Source organism: Phyllobates terribilis, unplaced genomic scaffold (assembly GCF_046119375.1).
Source record: "Phyllobates terribilis strain yellow unplaced genomic scaffold, ASM4611937v1 Scaffold_4__5_contigs__length_816908805, whole genome shotgun sequence".
Lineage (NCBI taxonomy): Eukaryota > Metazoa > Chordata > Amphibia > Anura > Dendrobatidae > Phyllobates > Phyllobates terribilis.
Window position 1 is genome coordinate 519,019,275 of NW_027362764.1, and position 22,411 is coordinate 519,041,685.

General features: G+C 44.8%; 1 protein-coding gene across 1 annotated transcript; it reads right to left on the reverse strand.

Annotated features, from left to right (window-relative positions):
- Window positions 1–438: 438 nt before the first annotated feature.
- RBFA (ribosome binding factor A) lies at window positions 439–19,569 on the reverse strand. The gene is made up of 7 exons (XM_073676694.1): window positions 19,327–19,569; window positions 19,174–19,213; window positions 16,268–16,441; window positions 13,480–13,592; window positions 12,148–12,232; window positions 10,751–10,824; window positions 439–839 (listed from the first exon to the last, which is right to left on the reverse strand). Exons 1-7 carry the CDS (start codon window positions 19,500–19,502, stop codon window positions 473–475), a joined length of 1,029 nt encoding a protein of 342 aa, XP_073532795.1. The 5' UTR covers window positions 19,503–19,569; the 3' UTR covers window positions 439–472.
- Between the last annotated feature and the right edge of the window lie 2,842 nt (window positions 19,570–22,411).

Sequence of the window (22,411 nt, forward strand, 5' to 3'; positions counted from 1 at the left end):
CATTTATAAGGCAAGAAATCCCACTTATTAAACCTGACAGGGCACACCTGTGAAGTGAAAACCATTTCCAGTGACTACCTCTTGAAGCTCATCAAGAGAATGCCAAGAGTGTGCAAAGCAGTCATCAAAGCAAAAGGTGGCTACTTTGAAGAACTTAGAATATAAGACATATTTTCAGTTGTTTCACACTTTTTTGTTAAGTATATAATTCCACGTGTTAATTCATAGTTTTGATGCCTTCAGTGTGAATGTACAATTTTGATAGTCATGAAAATACAGAAAAATCTTTAAATGAGAAGGTGTGTCCAAACTTTTGGTCTGTACTGTACGTTCCAGGGGGTGACAGATTCCTTTTAACAAGGATCTTAGAAATTGGCTCATCTCAAATTCTAGAATAATTAACAAGTGCTTTAGTAATGTACATCAGAAGTATGGATATTATCAAAACATATTTATATAGAAATAAACTGGCTTAATTTAACTTGCTCCCATCATCTTCTTCCTCCTGCATTTCCTCCTCCAGTTTAGTATCATATTCCTCTTGATTGTCAGAGTACAAGTCATGGTCTAACGCCAATAAATAGTCCTGTGGGTCCACGCGACTAGGTTCTGCCCACCTTTGCTTTTTCATTTTTTTCTTTAGCAGTTTTTGCTTTTTAATCTCTGCAAGCTGTTCCTGTTGCTGCTGTGAGAATTCAGTAGCCATCGTTTCTACTTGCTTCTCCTTCATTCTTTTCTTGTACTCTGCAATTTTCTTGTTAAATTCTACATGGTCAATTCCAAACATATTAGGAGGAGGGGTCATCCTCACTTCGGCTACAGATGAAGAATCCAGTTTACTGAAACAAATGAAATATATATCAAATACAAAAAAAAGTAGGAATTTATTTTGTTATTGTCGGCAATTGTACCCGAGATCTATTCTACATTGATTTAGGGTTCAATTCTCATAAGTTAGGGCAACAGCAGGGAATTTATATTCCACATAGAGGCACACACTGTATGATGCTCTTGGTAAGAGAAGGACTTAAATAAATATACATTGGAATTGGTGATCAAGCAATTCTATAATATTTTTAACCCCTAAATGACTAGGTGAGGTTTCATTTGTGTACCTTTATTTTCCTCCTCTTCTTCTAAGAGTTATAACTTTTAATTTTGCGTCTACAAAGCCATATGAGGGCTTATTTTGTGACAGTGTCATTCAAAACTATAAATTATTAATATTAATGAACTTAAAGAAAGGGAAAAAGAGTTTGTAGATACAGCTCACCCCATCCATGTATGTTGTTCAGCCTGGTTTCCTGGGCAAACCACTCCGCTATGCATGGATAAAGATTGTGAGGAACCAAGCAGCTTTGTTCAAAGTTGTCAAAAGAGGCTTTTCAATCCAGCAACGCGAATTAAAAGTAAAAATACTTTATTATGACTTCATTAAAATAGTAGCATCGGCATAAAAAAATACATCCGACGCGTTTCGAGTCTAGCTGATTTCTAATTGCAGATTAAGAACTATATCTATGATTAAGAGTCAGTTAGACTAGAAACGTGTCAGATATATTTTTATACCTATGCTACTATTTTAATAAAATCATGATTAAGTATTTTTGCTTTTATTTCACTTTGCTGGATTGAAAAACTTTTTTTCACAGCTCTGAGCAGGAAAAAATAAATCCAAGCCATGTGAAATGGTGAAAAAGAAAATGCAATTCTGACACTATTTTTTGGATTCCATTTTTACAGTGTATATGAGATTATATATATATATATATTTATTATATACCAAGAGGTTAGTTTGGAAATTGCTTAGTAAATAATGCAGCAGTGCTGGGTTAGTGTAACAAGAAAACGCGCAAGCTATGTTGTCTGGTAGTACTTTATTCCCCCTCGCCACTTTGAAAACACATGCACGGTCGGCATCTTAATTACAATGATCTGCTCAAGTAGTATTGGCCGCAAAAGAAAAATCACAGATTACAGACACTGGAAAAAAAGTACCTAATTTTTACGAACTGTCTAGGAATTTATGGACAGTTGTTAAACTACTTTATTGGAAACAACACTGCACAGCAGCAACTAAGGGGGATTAATAAGGGCGATCAGAGTTATCAGCTGCATATTACAGCAGACACCCACTATTTATGGCTTGCACAATAACATGAACATTGCCCTATAGCAAAATGAAAAGGCATTAAAAAATGGCTTTTAAGTTAGCCGAATTATAATGTATTAGTGCAATAAGTAACCATCTGGCTAAATGTATAATATAAAGTACATTTACAATATAAAATTACAATATTAATTCAGCCTTGAATTACCATAGTAAGTTGAAACCTTTGTAACCTGAGATGACAACTTTATGGAAAACTAATATTTGTCTCAAAGGTCAACAAAAAATAAATTCTATATATAAAAAAAATAAGCGGATATGCAGGGACAGAGATTTATAGATATAGCAAATCTTCTCAAAGCCAGGAACAGCTGCTGAAAGCTGTGAATCACTTTCTATGTGAAAGACAGGAGCTTCTTAAAAAGATCTTGTATAATACCCTGAATTACAAACTAGATAGGTTCTGTAGGTTTGCGAATCCGAATTTGAATGCAAGTTTGTCCAGGGCCAGCAAAAGATGCGCAGTGGCCTGGATGTGGAAAGACGGTGGGTAGAGAGCAGTGGGGAAGTCAGAGAGGTGTTAGTAAAAAAAAAAACAAAAACACAAATATTCACCTCATCGCTTACTTCTCTGGCTTGCCTAATGTCCACCGACTGGTCCTCTTCTTTACGCCAGCACATGCTGCATCTCCAACCTCTTCACCATAGACCAGAAAATCCGGCAACGTTGCATGTCTAGATGCAAGAACCTTACAACATTTAGTGACTCCTGAGGTCTCTAACGGCCGGAAAATCTCGCCTACAGTAAAGAGGCCGGAGATGCAGTGTGTGATGTCAGAAAGAAAAGGATCAGACGGTAAGCAGTGGGGTGGGCGGGCGGGCGGAGAGAAGAGTTTTTTTTTTTGTTTTTTTTTAAAAAAAACATTTGACGTTTGTAACTAGGGATCGTAGGCAAGTAGGGGACTGCCTGTACCCAGACAGTACCAGAAAAATAAAAATGAAGCCACCCTCACCTTGGTGTCCAAATGAACAGTCTGAGCTAACATAGGTACAGAAAGAAGCACAAAGCATGTGCTATTGTACTGTCTTATGACAAGGCACCATTAGACTAGTTTAACGGGTCCTACAACCAAATGCACATACTACATACCTCCAATAGGCAGCGCCATAGGGTAGTTGTATGTTGTTTCAAGTAACAATGGCCCAGGAAACACCACAGTATGCTGAAAATATTGTAACCTGAGGATACTAAAGCTAAAATGGAACCAGTCAGCTGATACATGCTGCCCAAACTATGGGCAGCATGTATCAGATCCCAGCTGTATTATCACAGCCATGTATGTTTTACTCTGAAACGCTGCAGCATTTCAGAAGGGAAACATACGGTACTTTTAATCAGTGCCGTGGACATAGCCGCACTTCCGAATAGTCGTACAGGCGGGTCTCCGGCGGCTTCTCTCTGCCTGACAGTGACTGGCAAGCCACTGCGTATAAGCGCATGCAGGCAGAGGCTTGCCAGTCACTGTCAGCAGGCGGGGAGAAGCCGCCGGGAACCCACCATTACAACTAGTCAATAGCATGGCTCGGTCCCTGGCGGTGATTAAAAGTATGTTTTTCTCTGACATGCCGCAGCTTTTCACAGCCGAGTAAAACATACATGGCTGTAATAACACAGCCAGGGGCTAATACATACCGCCCACTGTTTGGGAAGCATGTGTCAGCTGACAGGTTCCCTTTAAAAGGGATATTCCTAAAAATAGGTCATCCCCTATACATAGGATTACTGGGGGCCCAAACATTGGGACCCCTGGAACCACAATAACGGGGTTCTGCAGCGCTGTCTTGAGTGTAGCAGAGGAACTCGACCTAAGCTCCAATCATTGTGAGAACTCTGCTTTCTCCAGCAGTGCCACAGACAATCAATAGAGCAGAGGTTGAGCATGCGCAAGTCTGCTTCTTTCAAGATGGAACTGTAGAGCCTAGTTCTTGGGTTCACTGGTGGTCTCAGTGATGGGACCTCCAGAGATCAGCAAGTTATCTAAAATATAGAGGATAAGTTGATATAAAAAAAGTTGATCTTCACCTCCAGTGCTGTTCCAGCGGTATCTGCATTCGCTCTCCCTCGGCTCACGTGAGGTTAAGTCACAAAAGAGAGATTTTTGGTACTCACCGTAAAATCTCTTTCTTGGAGCCTTCATTGGGGGACACAGGACCATGGGTGTATGCTGTTGTCACTAGGAGGTTGACACTAGGCAAAAAAAGAAAAAAGCTCCTCCTCCGCACTATACACCCGCCTACAGGCACCAAGCTCACCAGTTAGTGGCTAAAGCAGTAGGAGGATCTTAAAAACAATTAACTATGCAATGCCCAACGGGGCACAACCGTGAAAACTAAATTAGATGCCCAACAGGGCCCACTGTACCTATGCCCAAAATCAGGGAGGGTGCCGTGTCCCCCAATGAAGGCTCCAAGAAAGATATTTTACGGTGAGTACCAAAAATCCCTCTTTCTTTATCGCTTCATTGGGGGACACAGGACCATGGGACGTCCAAAAGCAGTCCCTAGGGTGGAGAACAAAAAAAGGTAGCCACAGACTAGGTCTGACTGCAGGCAACCGCTGCCTGCAGAACCTTCCGTCCAAGACTGGCATCAGCCGATGAATAAGTGTGGACCTTGTAAAACCTTGAAAAGGTGTGGAGTGAAGACCATGTTGCGGCCTTACAGATCTGAGAAGCTGAAGCCTGAGGGCGAACAGCCCAAGAGGCCCCCACCGCCCGGATGGAGTGAGCCTTTACCCCCAGAGGGGGAGATTTGTCCGAGACGCGATATGCCTCCAAATTGGTCGAACGTATCCAACGGGCTATGGTTGACTTGGAAGCAGGGAGACCCTTGCGACGCCCCTCAGGAATGACAAACAGGGCATCCGAACGCCGAAGGGAAGCCGTTCTAGAAAGGTACACACGTAGAGCTCTGACCAGATCCAGATTGTGCAGGGATTTCTCCCGAGGGTGCACTGGGGTCAGGCAGAAGGAAGGCAAAACAATGTCCTCATTGATGTGGAAAGAGGAGACTACTTTTGGCAAAAAGGAAGGCACTGGCCTGAGCACTACCTAGTCTTGATGGAAGACCAGAAAAGGCGACCGACAAGAGAGGGCTGCGAGCTCTGCAACCCTCCTAATAGAGGTAACAGCCACCAGAAAAAACACCTTCCAGGAGAGAAGAGAAGCCGAGATGTCCCGAATGGGTTCAAAAGAGGGCTGTTGAAAGACGCTCAGGACCATGTTAAGGTCCCATGGATCCACCGGGGGACGATAAGGTGGCACCAGGTGAGCTACCCCTTGCAGAAACGTCTTGACCTGAGGACGGAAAGCCAAGTTACGCTGGAATAGAATGGACAAGGCCGAAACTTGGCCTTTGAGAGTGCTTAGAGAGAGTCCCGCCTCCAGGCCAGACTGAAGGAAAGCCAAAATGACCGGTAGCGAAAAGGACATGGGAGCTAGCCGATCCTTCTCGCAGTGACGAAAAAAGGCTCTCCAGGTTCTGTGGTAAAATGCGCGAGGTTGCGAGTTTCCTGGCACTAATTAGGGTCTGGATGACGTTGTCCGCAAAACCCGCCTTCCTCAACACTGCAGCCTCAACGGCCATGCCATTAAATTCAGAGAACGAGAACTCTGATGAAGAATAGGTCCCTGAGACAGGAGGTCCGGACGGTCCGGTAGTCTCCAGGGGGAGTCGACGAGCAGGTTTACTAGATCTGCGTACCAGACGCGTCTGGGCCAATCCGGGGCTATCAGAATTACCAGTACTCCTTCTGTCTTGATCTTTTTGACGACCCGAGGGATCAATGGTAGAGGGGGAAAGAGATAGGGCAGCTGGAACTGAGACCATGAGATGACTAGCGCGTCTTGAGCAATTGCAAGGGGATCGCGGGACCGGGCTACGAAGGATGGAACCTTGTGGTTTAACCGAGACGCTATGAGGTCGACGTCCGGCGTGCCCCATCGTGAGCATATCTGATGGAATACCTCGGGATGGAGAGACCATTCTCCTGAGGCAAGGCCCTGCCGACTGAGGAAGTCGGCCGCCCAATTGTCGACCCCCGGGATGTGTACTGCTGATATTGCCAGAACAGTGTTCTCGGCCCAAACTAGCACTCGTCACCTCTTTTAAGACGGACTTGCTGCACGTTCCTCCCTGACGGTTTATGTACGCCACCGCCGTGGCGTTGTCCAATTGTACGCGGACTGGGAACCCTGTAAGAATGTCCTGCCAGTGACGCAACGCCAGGTAAATTGCCCTTATCTCCAATATATTGATCGATAGGGAGGCTTCGTGAAGACTCCAACGGCCCTGCGCTGTGTGGTGGAGGAAGACTGCCCCCCAACCGATGAGGCTGGCATCGGTCGTGACCACCTGCCAGCGAAGGGGTAGGAATGACCTCCTGGGTCTGAAGGAAGAAGGACGAGTCCACCACATTAATGACCTTCTCACATGAAGAGGTAACCTGATGCGTTGATCTAGAGACGACGGGTTCTTGTCCCATGCCGACAGAAGGGCCAGTTGAAGAGGCCGGGTATGGAACTGGGCAAACAGGACAGCTTCCATAGCTGCCACCATTTTTCCCAAGACACTCATGCACAGGCGAAGACGGCGTGGATTTGAGTCGGAGAGAAGGTGAATCCCCGACGGAGATTATCTTCTCCCTCGGGAGTACGACCCGGGCATGGGTCATGTCCAACTGCATCCCTAGAAAGGTTAAGCACTGAGACGGGCCAGGGAGGATTTGTCTGTGTTGATCAGCCAGCCTAACCGAGAAAGCGTGTTCAGGGTGATCTGGAGACTGTGGAGGCAGTCCCTGAACGTGGGACCCTTGATCATTAGGTCGACGAGGTAGGGGATAATTACAATCCCCCTGGCTCGAAGAATGGCCATGACCGTCGCCATTACCTTTGTGAAAACCCTCGGGGCGGAGGCAAGCCCGAAGGGGAAAGAAGTGAACTGGTAATGTGCGTTCTGGAAGGCAAATCGAAGGAACTTCTGATGTGGTGCGCAGATTGGGATATGAAGATACGCATCCTGAATATCCACTGAACATAGGTATTCCCTGGCCTCCATCGAGGCGATTACCGACCTGAGGGACTCCATTCTGAAGTGCCGTACACGTATCTGTCGGTTTAGTTGTTTGAGGTCTAAGATCGGACGTAGTGAGCGGTCCTTTTTTGGAACAACGAAAAGATTTGAGTAGAAACCCGAACACCTTTCTTGAAGGGGGACTGGAACTATGACTCCTGAGCGCAGAAGGGAGGCAATGGCCTGAAGGAAACCGGGAAGTAGAGATGGATGCGAGTGGCGGGACCTGAGAAATCATGTTCTTGGTATGGCGTTGAACTCGATCTTGTAGCCTGAGGTCACTATCTCCTTGACCCAGGCATCCTCTATTGCCGATACCTAAGGGTCTCGGAACAGAAGTAGACGGCTGCCCACCCTGGGAGAAAACCCAGGTGGGGGTGACCCGTCATGCTGAGGAAAATCTGTTGGATCGTGATCGGGAGCCAGAGGGCTTGGAAGAGCGACTCTTTGCGCGCCAGTTGGGAGTGGGCCTAAAGGTAGGCTTACGTTTGTCCTGCTGCGCTGGGGTACGGTCCTGGTTGAGCGAACCAGCGAAAGGACCGAAACTGAAGGTAACGTTTCCTAGGAAAGGGGCGATTAGGTCTCGGCTGAGGAAGAGAAGTGCTCTTGCCCCCAGTGGCATCGGAGATGATCTGGTCTAATTTAGACCCAAATAGTCTGGAGCCCTGAAAAGGGAGATTTGTTAGTGATTTCTTGGAAGCCGGGTTGGCGTTCCAAGCCTTCAGCCAAAGAATCCTACGTATGGCGATGATATTGCTGGAGACGAGGGCTGAACAGGTAGCGGCGTCAAGGGACGCCATGAGAAGTTATTTCCCTGCGTGGGCGATCTGATCCGCTAGGTCAGCCAGATCGTCTGGGGAAGCCCCGGTGAGGATGCCCTGCCTCAGCTGTTTGGCCCATGCGGAGACTGCTTTTGATACCCAAGTTGAGGCGAAGAAGGACAAAGGGAGGTGCCAGCGGCCTCGAAGGCTGACTTAGCCAAGGCCTCAACCTGTCTATCCGTAGTGTCCTTGAGGGAAGAACCGTCTGGAAGGGACAGTACCGTCTTAGCCGAGAGACAGGAGGATCCACAGAAGTGGACTCCGTCCATCTGCTGACGAGGTAGCGGGGTATAGCATATCTAACTGTTTCTTTCCAGTGAAGCGCTTCTCAGGATGCTCCCATTGTTTCTGAAAGACACCATCAAATTCTGAATGATTAGACAAAGTGCGTGCCGGGCGCTTGATTCTCTTGAAGGAAAGGGAGTAGTCCTGAGAAAGGCTCTCGTCCTCTTTAACATGCAGAGTCTGATTGACGGCCGATATAAGGCGGTCAACCATGTCCTGGACTCTAGAATATTGGTTCGTGTCGGATCCAGGATCAGAATCTGAATCCGTGTCTAATTCCGGAGCGACCTCTGGGGAAGAGGTGTGAGATGCATGGAGCAATTCGGAGTCTGGAGAGCTGGAGGATGAGCTTGTGTGAGTCTGTTTCTGAGAACGTGCCCTCGTGCCTGCGAATCGTCCGTTGGAACGTTCGGAGCACTGGTGGCCGTGGATAGCATGGGCAAACGTTCTAGGACCTGCACCAGAGATTTAGATACCTTGGTGAGGTCAGAGACAGACTGGGACATAGCAACAGCCCACTCCGGAGGGAGGGGGGGTGGGCTTGGGGAGCCAGCATGCTGGGAGGCTTGCAGGTCGAGCAGAAGGCAAAGAGCACAGGCGTAATATGTGACTGTGTGAGTGGGTAGGACAGAAAGCTCCCTGGGATTAGGCATATGTGCCTAACCAGGAATACTGCAGAAGAGGGAGCCTATGGTGTGTGGAAGTGGCAGAGTAGGGCCTACCCGGTCTGTAATAGGCACGGTCCCGTATCCCCCGTCGGAAAGTCCGGAGCCGCGGAGACAGGAGCAGGGCTGCGATGATGAGGCAGTCACAGAATGATGCTGCCGGAGCCAGACAGAGAGCAGCGTAGAGGGGCGGAGCCGGAGCGGAGCGTGCTGCCCTGAGCGAGCTAGGGGAGCTAATGCTCCAATAGGCAGAAGGGATGGAGGCGGGTTTAAGAACTCGGCCGCTGACAGGCCCCCGGGATAAAAGTGGGCGTGACGAAAGCGTTAAATTGCTCCTCGGTCCTGATTGGCCGGTTTTCGGGAGGGGCGCATACCCGCCGGAAAGAGTAATGCCCACCCCGAACCGCCCCCCGACAGAGAAAGCGCGTGCAGAAATGCCGCGCAAAAAGGGACAGAGAAGGGGGGGGGGGGCTGTGGGGGACGCCATGCTGAGGGGGACGCCATGCTATTGTGAGTCCGAGGCCCCCGGTTCGCTTCCCGATGTCTGTGAGGAGAGGGGGCGTGGCCAAGCTCTGCTGTAAGTAAGAGTCGGTGGGGAAATGTGATGCCCCCATTATTATCCCAGGATTTACGGGGCCCGTGAGATGTGAGGGACCTGGGACTGAGGAGGCAGCAGGGAGGGTAACCTTTCCCGATGACTCTTCTTCCTCTTTCCCTCTGAGGATGTACACAGGAGGTCCTCCGAGGATAGGGGGGATCCTGGCTCTTCCTCCTTCACACACTGACCAGTCCTGGACAGTGCAGGAGATGGTGTCAACCCCAGAATCTGGGGGAAGGTCACTGTAGTGACCACCGTCTCCCTCCCAGGCCGCTCCGAGGAGGGGGCTGGGGTGGGGAATGGGCAAGGACTGACCACCAAGAATCACCCTGAGACACCCGAAGGTGACAGGGGATAGGTCCTGCCCAGCGGGTCCGAGAGTGGGCGATGTGGGAAATGCCACACTGCTCTCTCCGTTGCTTGAGAATGGGGATAATAGGGGACGCAGTGTTCCCTGTTAGCCCTGAAGAGCTGTATCTGAAAAATAAAGAAGAAAACATTAATAAAACACAACAGGGTTGGATCAGTAGGATCCAGGTCTACCTCCTACAGACACTAAGCTTAAACTGGTGAGCTTGGTGCCTGTAGGCGGGTGTATACTGCGGAGGAGGAGCTTTTTTCGCCTAGTGTCAACCTCCTCGTGACAACAGCATACACCCATGGTCCTGTGTCCCCCAATGAAGCGATAAAGAAAGCCCTGCGTTGGCTTCACTGTCCCTGCCTTCAGACATATAAGTAATCAATAGGAAGTGAACGTTGTGGCTGGCTGCTCGTTTCCTGTTAATTACTCATACGTCCGAAGACTAGGACAGTGAAGCTGGCACTGATTGGGCGCAGGGATCGCGTGACATAAAAACCTCACCTGAGCCGAGGGAGATCAAGTGCTGGAACAGCACCGGCATGGGAGGCAAGTAAACGTTTTATTTTTTAGTTTGTTTGTTTGTTTTTTTTTAACGGGGCCAAACATGGGGAATCAGAAGGGGTTGTCCAAGTAGTGAACAATCCCTTTAAGGGACAATTGAAATTCTTATTAAATAATTTATAAAATAAATCTAAAGACACATATTACAGTACATCTGTCTAATTATCTCACTGTTATGACTGAATAAACATTAAAATAATAAAGCATTAACAGTAGTACCTGGGTATATCATCGCTTTTGAAAGTAGAGGCATTATTTTCTCCAAAATCTAGAGTTGCCAATAAGTCTTCAATCTATATATGCGAGAGAAAAAAATAAAAATCAGTATTTCACATCTACACTTATGAAAGAGTTAACATTATAAAACAAAATAATATAAAGTATTATTATTGAACGAACATTTCAAATGTGGCTTTTTGGGCCTGTTGATAAAAAAAAAAAAGATATTGTATCATAAGGTTATTTAACTTAAAATATGTATTACAAAAAAACTTCATATTGAAAATAATGTTGTTTTCTAATATTTTCCCAGTTTTGTTTTTCTCTCCTTGTGATTTCCAAAATGTCGCAGTATTGTACATGTTTTTTCACGGCCTGCTCCGAGGCTGCCTTGGTGATATCAACAAGGCTAAATCTACATGGGTATCATGCGACTAAGGGTATGTGCACACGTTCAGGATTTGTAGAAAAATCTGCTGCAAATACTGAAGTGTTGGCAGGAAAAATGCTGAGTAAAATACAAGTGTTTTTGCCACATTTTTTGATGCATTCCCTCCAATTCTTTCAAATGGATGAAAAGCGCTGCAAAAACAGTGAAAGAATTGACATGCTGCAGTATTGAAAATACTTCAAATCTGTAAGGAAAAAATAAGCAGCATGTGCATGAGATCTCAGAAATATACCGTACCAGCAAAATTAATGAGAACACTGTTTTCTCACAGCAAAAGCATGACTAGTGAACAATCGCAAACAAAATCAGGATACATCCACACGGGATATTAAGTGGAAAAAATCCACATGAGCAACATACAGACTAACAAAAATTAAAAAAAGCCAGAATCGCGGGTTGTTTTTTTTATTGGTCGCTATACTTCCACAAAAAAAAGGAACACGAAGTGATCGTAACATAATGTAAACCCCAAAGGGTACAGTCAATTTTCCATGCTAAAAGGAAGTTCTCACACCACTTCATCAACAGAAAACAAAGTTAAAAGGTCTCAGAAAATCAGATTTTTTTTCCGCAACTAAAAATAAAAAAATAAAATAAATAAAAATATAATCTTTGCTGTAATTGTACCGACCTGGAGAATCACGCTGCCACAATAAACGCTCTGAAATTAAAACCCAGAAAAAAAATAATGGTGTATTTGCATTTTTTTAAAGCTATTTCACTGCACTTGGAATTTTTGTTTCCAGTACTTTACATGGTAAAATGAATGGTGACAAAGATACAACTCGTCCCGCAAAAAAACTAGTCCTCATACCATGGAAGAATAAAAAAAGTTCTGACTCTTGGAGGAAGAGGAGGAAAAAATAAAAGTCCAAAAACTAAAGTTTCCTGTGGCTGGAAGGCATTAAAATTGTTATTCTCTTAATCTCCTATACTCAATACATACCTCTTGTCTTCTAGCACATTCTTGGTCCTTTAAAAACACAATCGTTGGGACATTTCCGAGAACTTGATGAGTTATAAGGAGATGCCTGAAAAGCAAATTAAAACGTTTTACTTCAGATGCAGAACAGCTTCATTATTAAACTGCAACTAAACAGTCCACGGTGGAAATTCATGAAACAAATGTTTACAAGGGAAGTCTGCTCTTCAGGAATGAAAGCAGCTCTGTGATTAGATGCTAAGGGCAACAAAGTTTCTCTTTGAAGCAGTTTCATAAATCTGTCCCCTGTGTGTTAGCATTTTCATGCCCTTGGACAATAAAGTACATACACATCCATCCGTAAAGGATTTACCAGACATGTTGCCCAGACAGATTTTCAGCAGGTATTTTTCCCTCTAAAACATTCCAGCATTTTAGAGAAAATATATTTTGAAGATCCATCGACCAGAGCCAGAGACTAGACTAGTCTGGTGCCACCCCCGGCCGGCTTCACCCAGCACTAGAATTGACAGGCCCTTCACTATTTCAGACACCTGTCAATCACCTGCTTTGCTGTTGAGAAAAGCCACCTGTGGATGCAGCCAGACCAGTCTCAATTCCAGCTGTGGTCCCTGGCCAGATCTTCAAAGTATATACTCTCTCTGAAATGCAGGAGCGTTTCAGAAAAAAAATATATACTAGGCTGAGACTGTGGAGCCAGGCTCTGAATAATGCTGCCCATTTGAGCAGCATGAAAGAGCATGATATGTTCCCTTTAAAAGGATTTTCCAGGCCAAGTTTAAAGGGGTCATCTGGGACTTTAACACTGAAGGCCTATCCTTAGGATTGGTCGTCAGTATCTGATCGGTGCAGCACCCAGCATCCCCCGCCGATCAGCAGTGCTGCAAATGGCCAGAAGTTCTCAGCCACAGAGCTGCACATTTCCGTCAATGGTATAGTGGTCGTGGATGGCTATTGCACATCAGCCCCCTATTGTGCATTACCCGGCTTTGGCCACTGTATGGTTGATGGAGCTGTGCAGCTCTGCATGCAACTGAACACTTCCGACTACCGTTGACACTGAAGACAGCTGATCGGCTGCCACCACTAGCAACTAGCTGTCACTATATCAGTGGTCGCAACCATGGATACCTAAGGTCCTGCAATACCTGCACATGAGGCATGAGATAAAGCTAATCAGAAGAACTATACTACATTTCTAATTGGAAGTATTTGCTAATATTATTATTATTATTACACCTATTACATATTGGGATAGGATCTTGGAGATGGGAATACCCTTTAAAAGGCATATCAATCAATATCTATATATGATAGAAAATGAATATGTAATACCGAAAACGAGGAGCATAGTTCTGAAGAACCGTTTCAATCTGAACATCAGTTTCCTTATTTCCGCTAGTTACCCAATAAGCACGACAGACTGAGAAGTCCACTGTTACAGACACCTACAAGGATCAAGAAGTAAAATATGAAACTGTATAGTATAAACTGATTACGGACACAGGTTGTACAGTACACATCTACTTTCATCATTGCCATGCCCTGCGTTAGAAACTTTAGTAAGGGCAGTTTCTGTGGCATGTAGAGTGGAAACCAGATGTAAAGGATCAAGAAGAGAGTTACCTGAACGATAGAGGATTACACCAAGCCTTACAGAAGTTTACTAATGAAGGAAAAATTAGAGAAAGGTCTGTAGTTAGCAGAGCAGCTCTGGTTTAGGGATGTTTTTAAGTAAAGGGTGTATGACTGCGTATTTGAAGGAGGTTGGAAAAATATCAAATGAAAGAAAGGTTAAATATTTTAGTGTGATATATATTTTAATTTCTGCATTTGCTTAATTGGGAGTCCCTTCTCTTTGTCAAACACCTTAGACATCTACCATAGCATCCAAGTGGTTCAACAGTTTTATTGGTCTTGGTTTAGTGCCTGATGCCTAGAAGTATGTGCACACGACCTCTGCCTGAAAAAGTACTTAAAGCACCGCTGGAGTGGTGCAGTAAATGTAATTCCCCTGCCATCTGTCCGATATTCATCTTCCGGCGTTTTCATGTTTTCGCCACCACTCCTGTCAGTCTCCGGCTAAAAAAGTGACCTGCCGGCTGCTTCAGTGTTTCATGGAGCTGCACGGAGGTCACTTTTCAATACAAGTCTATGAGGGCCTCGTTTTAGCATTGTTCTGGGTCTCAGACTTGTATTTGAAGCTTGTGACGTAGCTTCTGACTTTTGGACAGTCAGAAGCTACGGTCACAAAATGGTGAGGGGGGACTGGAGCGGCACCGAAAAACGGTGAAGAAGCTGGAGGGTGAGTATATGATCGGGGGCAGGGGACTTACATTTAAAACACCGCTCAAAAAAAAAAAAAAAAAAAAAAAAAAAAGTGCTGCAGTAGTTCTTTAACCCCTTCGCAACCCTGGGATTTTCAGTTTTTGCATTTTCGTTTTTTGCTCCCCTTGTTCCCAGAGCCATAGCGTTTATATTTTTTGGTCAATATGGCCGTGTGAGGGCTTATTTTTGGGGGGACGAGTTGTACTTTTCAACGCCATTACTAGCTTTACCATATTGTGTACGGGAAAAAAATTCCAAGTGCGGTGAAATTGCAAAAAAAGTGCAATACCACGGATGTTTTTTTAAATTTTTTTTTAACCACGTTCACTGAATGCTAAAACTGACCTGCCATTATTATTCTCCAGGTCATTACGAGTTCGTAGACACCAAACATAGGTTCTTTTTTATTTAAGTGGTGAAAAAAAAATTCCAAAGTTTGCTAAAAAAAAAAAAAAATTTGTGCCAATTTCCAAGACCCGTAGCGTCTCTATTTTTCAGGATCTGGGGCCGGGTGAGGGCTTATTTTTTGCGCGCCGAGCTGAAGTTTTTATTGATACCATTTTCGGGTAGATTCGATGTTTTGATCGCCCGTTATTGCATTTTATTGCCATGTTGCGGCGACCAAAAAATGTAATTCTGGCGTTTAGAATTTTTTTTCTGGTTACACCATTTACTGATCGAATTAATTCTTTTTTTATTTTGATAGATCGGGCGATTCTGAACGCGGCGATACCAAATATGTCTATGTGGGTTTTTTTTTTTTTTTTATTATTTTATTTTGAATGGGGAGAAAGGGGGGTGATTTAAACTTTTATATTTTTTTTTTAATATTTTTAAAAACATTTTTTTTTTCCTTCACTTTTTGCTTGCTTCTATAATCTCCATAGAAGACTAGAAGCAGCACTTGCCTGATCGCTTCTGCTACATCTGATCACCTCTATGTAGCAGAAATGGTCCTGTGCTATGAGCATCGACCACTAGGTGGCGCTCATAGCAATCAGCTCATGACAACCACTGGAGTCTGCTGCAGACCCAGGGTTGTCATGCCCACGCATCGGTGACCCACGATCACGTGACGGGGTCACCGATGCGATTCCGGCGCGGCGATGTTAAATGCCGCTGTCAGAGATTGACAGCGGCATTTAACATGTTAACAGCCGCGGGTGGATCACGATTCCACCCGCGGCTGTTGTGGGCACATGTCAGGTGTAAGAATCAGCTGACCCCTATTAATAAGAACCACCTAGTTTGAAACACGTCCGATCTACTGGGGTAACTGGGTGCAGTCCCCGAGAACAGTGACAACATTTTTTTTTTCTTTTTCGCCTTTTAATGAATTTATAATAAAATTTTTTTGTTTTTAAACACACTTTCCAGGACCTGTTGCTGCATACTCACCTCTATTGCTAGCACAGGACCAGTGAGAGGTACCAAGTTTGTGACTAGAAGTAGGAGAAACCAGACAACCCCTTTAAAAGCTTTGTCCAGGACATATATATTTATGAGCTATCCTAATGGACATGTTTATCAATGTCAAGCAGTGGGGGTCCAACACCCGCGACAGGGCCTCACTGATTAGTTGCTTGCAGAATGGCCAGTATAGAGTCGGAACCGCAGAGCTCCATACACTATATTTGGGACGGTTTCAGATTTTGCATCCCAACTCTTACTGAACTGAATCGCAGTACATACTGATCACGTATTCTAAAGATGGTCATTAATTCATAAACCTTGGATGACCCCTTTAAGAAGATAGGAACTAGTTAAGCCTACTTATGACAGGGCCACACATTACCTTTGATAGTTCAATTTGAAGATCAAAAACTTGCTCACAGACTTCAGCAGTGCTCAGGAGGCCCGTCAATGCTTTGTATAGGATCGAATTCAGAATCTTAACCCGGGCATTATTTCCTCGATTTTCTTTCTGTTGTGCCTTCATCAAACTCATTAAACCATGTGGTTTATCATTCTGCAGGGCAACACAATAAGAACAAATTGTAATATACTTCAGTAGTAAGTTGTACTTTCTAAAATGAACTCCCACCGATTAGTAGCTGATTGTATGTAGTGTTGAGCGAGTATGTTCTGTCCGAGTATGCTCGGGCGAGCACCGAGTATTTACAGCTGCTCGGTGATATGGTTGAATTGCTTCCGTGTGCATGATTTGAGACTGTTTGACAGCTTTATTACATGTGAGGAATGTGTAAGAAATAGACATTCCTCACATGTAATAAAACTGTCAAACAGTTGCAAATCATGTACACGGGAGCGATTCAACCATATCATCGAGCAGCTGTAAATACTCGGAGCTCGGCCCGAGCATACTCGCTGAAAGGGTTAATGGAACATACTCGCTCAACACTAATTGTATGTCTAACAATAGGTCATCATATACTATGCTAAGCACTCCCCTTCGATAGCTGATCATTGAGAAATCCATGAGCCAAAGAAGTTCTATAGTACACTTGTTGCTTGTTTCAGTATCTTGCAGCTGGACAAAAAGGACCATGAACAAAATCTACGCGCATCCCTCCATATCTGTAACCTTGCTGGCAGAATACTCTGAGATTCACAAACAGAATATTGGGAAATGATCTGAAAAACATGAAATTTAACCCCTTCCCACCGAAGCATGTTTTCACTATCAAATCTGACAAATCACTTTTATGTGGTACTAACTAAAATGCTTCAACGTATCCCAGTGAGTTAAGAGAATGGGGAACGCCATATCGCTGTTCCTGAACCTGTGTGCTACCAATAAGGTAGACACTCCTTACATTTCCACTGACAGATGTTGGAAGTGAGTGGAGAGACAATTTCTTTGCACAAAAAGTTAAAGGTTTTTATTGGTATCATTTTCAGAGAAATTCAATTTTGGACCACTTTTCAGGCTCAGGTCACCGTTATCTTGTGCTCTATAGTGAGCACTTACGTCAGAGTATCCATCTAAATCTCCACAATATGCGATTCAGACAGAACCAGTTACTGTAATGAGGCAGATGGGACACTTTGGACTTGGCCTAGCCTCTGTTCTGGCAGTGTACATCTTTCTAGAGGTGCATAAAACGGTGGTTGACTGCACTTTTATGTATGTCTAAAAGGCTAAAAAGATGGGACACCACTGGGAAAAAGGCCATACCAAAACCCAATTGCCTTATTACAGTGAATGGTTCCATCAAGGGGGTTAGTCTGAATCATATTTTTTCTGAGATTTAGACAGAAACCCAGGTGTAAGTGCTCAGCAACCCTAAGCATACATCTAAATCAACAAAAGAATGGCATCAGCAGAAGATCTAAGATTTGAAAAGGCAAAACAGAGCCCAGACCTGAAACCAATTGAAAATCAGTTGACCTGAAGAGGGCGCTGTACATGGGAGATGCCCTCACAACCTTACAAATTTGGAGTGCTACAGAAAAGAAGAGTGGGCAGAGTGCCAATTCTAGATGTGCTATGCTGATAAAATTCTTCCCAAAAAGACCGTGGTCCCAATTTTTCAAGAACAGAAAGTTTCTTGCCGGTCTTGATGAAGGGGTTGTGTTGGAATTAGATGTTCCTGATTCATATATATTTTTTTTTTTAAGTAAAGGTTATCTTTGAGAATGGAAATAAATAAGTAAAAGGAAAGTGTATATAAATAAAATACCTAAATAATTTTAATAAGCAAATCATGATAATTTTAACCACATTCTTATTACACTGACAGAAACCTAAAATGTTAGTAGGACAGGTGCTTGGGGGCATGTGCAATAGGACCAGGTCATCTCCTGGTCACAGTCGCAGAGCTTCTACTGCACATGCTCGCAGGCATTCGTCCTACTAACATTCTAGGACAGGTTTCTGTCAGTGTCAGGATGGCAGACAATTCTACAGTGATTATTTCCCCAAGAAAAAATTAATGTGTTTTGCTTATTGAAGGTATTAGGAATTTACTTATTCCTTTAATTATTTTTTTTCCTATTCCCAGCAAACCACTTTAAAGGGAATCTGTCACCAACGTTTTTTGGCAACCTAATCCGAGAGCAGCATGACGTAAGGGCAGAGACCCCGATTCCAGCGATGTAACACATACTGGGCTGCTTGCTGCAGTTTTGATAATATCATTGTTTTATCAGCAGGAGATTATCACTAGAGGACTAGTAAACCTGACATGTAGTCCTCCATATTCATGAGCTCTGTATAACCCTGCCCCCACCACTGATTGACAGCTTTCTGCCTATGCACAGAAAACTACCACTGGGTGGTGTGGGTGGGGTTATGCAGAGAACTGGTTGTTCTACAGCAGATAAACAGTGATTTTGCCAGAACTGCAGTAAACAGCTAGTAAGCGATACATCGATGGAATCAGGGTCTCTGCCCTTGGATCATGCTGCGCTCAGATATGAAAGGGGGGGGGGGTTTCAGGGCCACAATCTGTTTTACTGAATCTATCACCTGTAAGGATTGTTAGCCCACAACCCTCATACAGGTATATGCAATCATACTATGGCTTCAATGTACCATGCAGTAAAAGCTGCGGATGACTCCTCCAGACCAGGTTATTATTTATAGAGACCATTTTCAGCAGAACTTCATATAAACTGTGTACTGAATACAGAAGCTGAGGTCACAGGTGAGTACTGACAGAGCAGTCTCTATGGGGCCAGGCTCAGGAGCACTGCTTATTCTGGAGGGACTTTTGGTAGCCTTGGTTCAATACTTACAGGCCTAATTAAGGATGAACTGTCATACCAGGGCTTCTTTCTGTGGATACGAAAAGAACAATAATCAGATTGCAATAATGTCCCTCTACATTAGGGAAATAATAATGCCACCCGTAGTAACTCACTGTCACCAGCTGGTGGCGCTCCGCTTACTTAGATTTGGTTGAGAATTTATGGAGCAGGGACTTGGCGGAGAGAGCTGGAGACACATGAACACATCTTCTGTGCTGGTCCGGAGTGGCGACGAAGCGGGGGCATAGTGACCTGGCAACATTCAGATACGTGGGGGCACGGAAGAGTCCAGACAAAACTGCCGCGGACGTCCTCATGGCACTGCAGCAATTCTGTAGATAGGTAATCGGCTGCTATGACTCCTCAGACCTAACTAGTAGATGCAAGATAATATTCTTTGTGTCCGGCAGATGGCGCACTGAATGTGCATGAGCCGTGGCTGAGCACGCGCGTTATGTGGCTGCCCGCTGCGGATCACGTGACAGCACGGGGTCTATGTCAAACAGAGCAGAAGACCCCCAGAATCTGTGCTTAGGGGCAGCTAGCAGGCGTACATCACATCTGGATTACTCACACTACACACATTTTTTCACTATATTTTGTCAAAACGATGGCACCAAACAGATCCATTAATCCATTCGGGGTCATGGGCGTCAGTCATGTTTAGCTCTTCATTGTTTTAGTTTTTTGCACCCAGTACAGAAGAACAAACTTTTTTTTAAACTTTTTATTATTGTCATATGTTAAGAACCATATCCATCCATCGCTCTGGCCGTGTCAGGGCACGATATGGGGGCACATAGTCACGGATTACATTTTATTAATTTTTTTGGTGAAGAAATAAATTAAAAAAAAATATATATATATATATATATATATATCAATTCAACCATTGCTTTCTTTGTGTTTCATTTCTTTCGCTGTTTGTTTTGTGGTAAAAACAAGAAGTTCCATTTATTCTTATATACATTATTATATGGGTAAATGCAACCACGGGAATACCTTTACCCAATAAAGAGGTGTTATGGAAAATGAGGATATTTTTATGCTGTCGAGCCAAAATGTTTGTCGACAAACAAGTAATGGCTTGTTTTTTGCAGGATTATTTAAAGGGGTTTTCCACCCCAGGGCAAACTTAAACGGGTTGCCCAGGATTTTAACCAGAAGTGTATCTAGGTCTTCTAGCACCCAGGGCAAGAATTCAGTTTGCCCCCCTCCCCCTCCTCCCTTGCCCAGCACATATGCAATTTGCACAGTAAGACCACGGCCCCGCTATCAGTATTTGGACACAGCCCCACTATCAGTATATGATCAGTATTCAGTCAGTATTTTTTCCCAGGAGTGGGATTCAAAACCAGGAGTGGGTGATAAATGCAGAATTGGTGACTTGTTTCTATTATACCTTTTCTCTGATTGTTCCTCACCTGGTTTTGGCTCCCACTCCTGAGAAAAAATACTGACCAAATACTGATAGTGGGACCGTGGCCTTAGTCACATGCCGACGAGCTGCTCTTCCTAATTCTCTCTGAGAGAAGCAGGAAGAGAAGCTCGTTGTCACGTGACTGTAAGTATGAAAATCGCATATGAGTGAAGTGGCCATGTGATGACTGATGGAACCTGCAAGCAGAGCGGAATCCTGACAGTGAGTATATTACACGCAGTCAGGATTGGATTTTCTTATAATTAAAGGGTTTGCCCAGGTTTGAGATTAAAGTCTGCAGTCACTCTATGTGACTGCAGGCTAATGAATTCTCACAGCACATGCACTGCACACTTTTAGAATTCTCCCTTGCTGTGGCAAGAGTGGACGGTCATGTCACCACAAGTATGAGATTAGCATACTTCTGGCCACATTCCAACTAGACGTGCCCGGCCTCGCTCAATTAATTTTCATTGAGTGAGACCATGCATGTCTAGTCGGCACGTGACCGCATGTATACAAATTTCTGGCACGAGAGAATCCTGACATTGTGCAGTGCGCACTTTGAGAATTCAGAAGTCTGCAGTCACATAGAATGAATGCAGACTCATCACAATTGTGGACAACATCTTTAACGCTCCTAACATAAATAAAAAAATGTCAGCATCATAAAAACATTTACATCCAGGTACCTTATAGATGACGCTGTCTCTGGAGTCGTTCTCTTTCTTTTCTTCTTCTTGCCCAGACGCCATGATGACTTTTCTCCTCCACAGCTCATCTCTGCAGACTTCCATCTTCTCCAGTCTTCTGCAGCACATCCCGACACGGTGCCCTTAAAGATAGCAGAGTCATTATAATGCTCCTGAATAAAAATATTTGCCTTAGGCTATGTGCCCACGATGCAGAAATGAAGCAGAAAATTTCTGCAGCATTTCTGCATCTCCCTGGCAGAAAAAACGCATACAGATTGTGCATGCGTTTTTCCTGCAGAATACATGCGGATTCACATGCGTTTCCGCATGCAGATTGACAAGCGCTTTCCAGGCGATAGCATCACTTGGAAAGTGTGACACCCCAGGGGTCTGGTTGCCACAGTGATAGAGATATTACATCTGAGAGCAGGTGGGAGGTCTCTTGGTCAGGGATCCTATGCATGCCACACCTCCTGCCCAGTCCTGGGAGGGGAAGAACTTCCCCTATATAAACCTAGGGCTGAGGCAGGGTTAGTGAGTAGAGAAGAAGTAGAGACAGAGAAGCAGATATAGGAAAAGAACATTAGGAGCTCTGTGGGAGCAGTACTACAAGGAGTCAGGGGCTGGCAGCTGCAGAGCTCGCCCTGACTGAGAAGTTATCACCGGACCCGGAGTCCGAGGCTGTGGGGACTAACTCCTATCCAGCAGCAGAAACCGACCGGCAGGGGATTGCAGGTCCTCTGGCCCAGAAACCCGAAGGCACGGTCACACGCGTGGGACCAGCACCGCCGTCGTGGAGCGGAAGCTACTAGAAGGCCCCGAGTCACCGGCCATACGGGTGAGCACCACACGGTACACTCAGGGACGTGGGCTACTTATACCCGCCTCTAGCAAGGTAGCCGGAAGAGTATCGTTAGTTTGGGAGGCCTACAACTCCGCCTGGCCAGGGGAGATCCCATCTGCTCAAGGACTGACCAGGCCCCAATCGCTAGCCAGTACTCCGGGAGGGTCTATCTTTGTCACCAGTAAAGACCCTGAACTACACCGTACCGTCTCCGAGTGGTTCCTGCTACCCCCATCATCCACGTCGGCTGCCCTGAGGCCATACCCC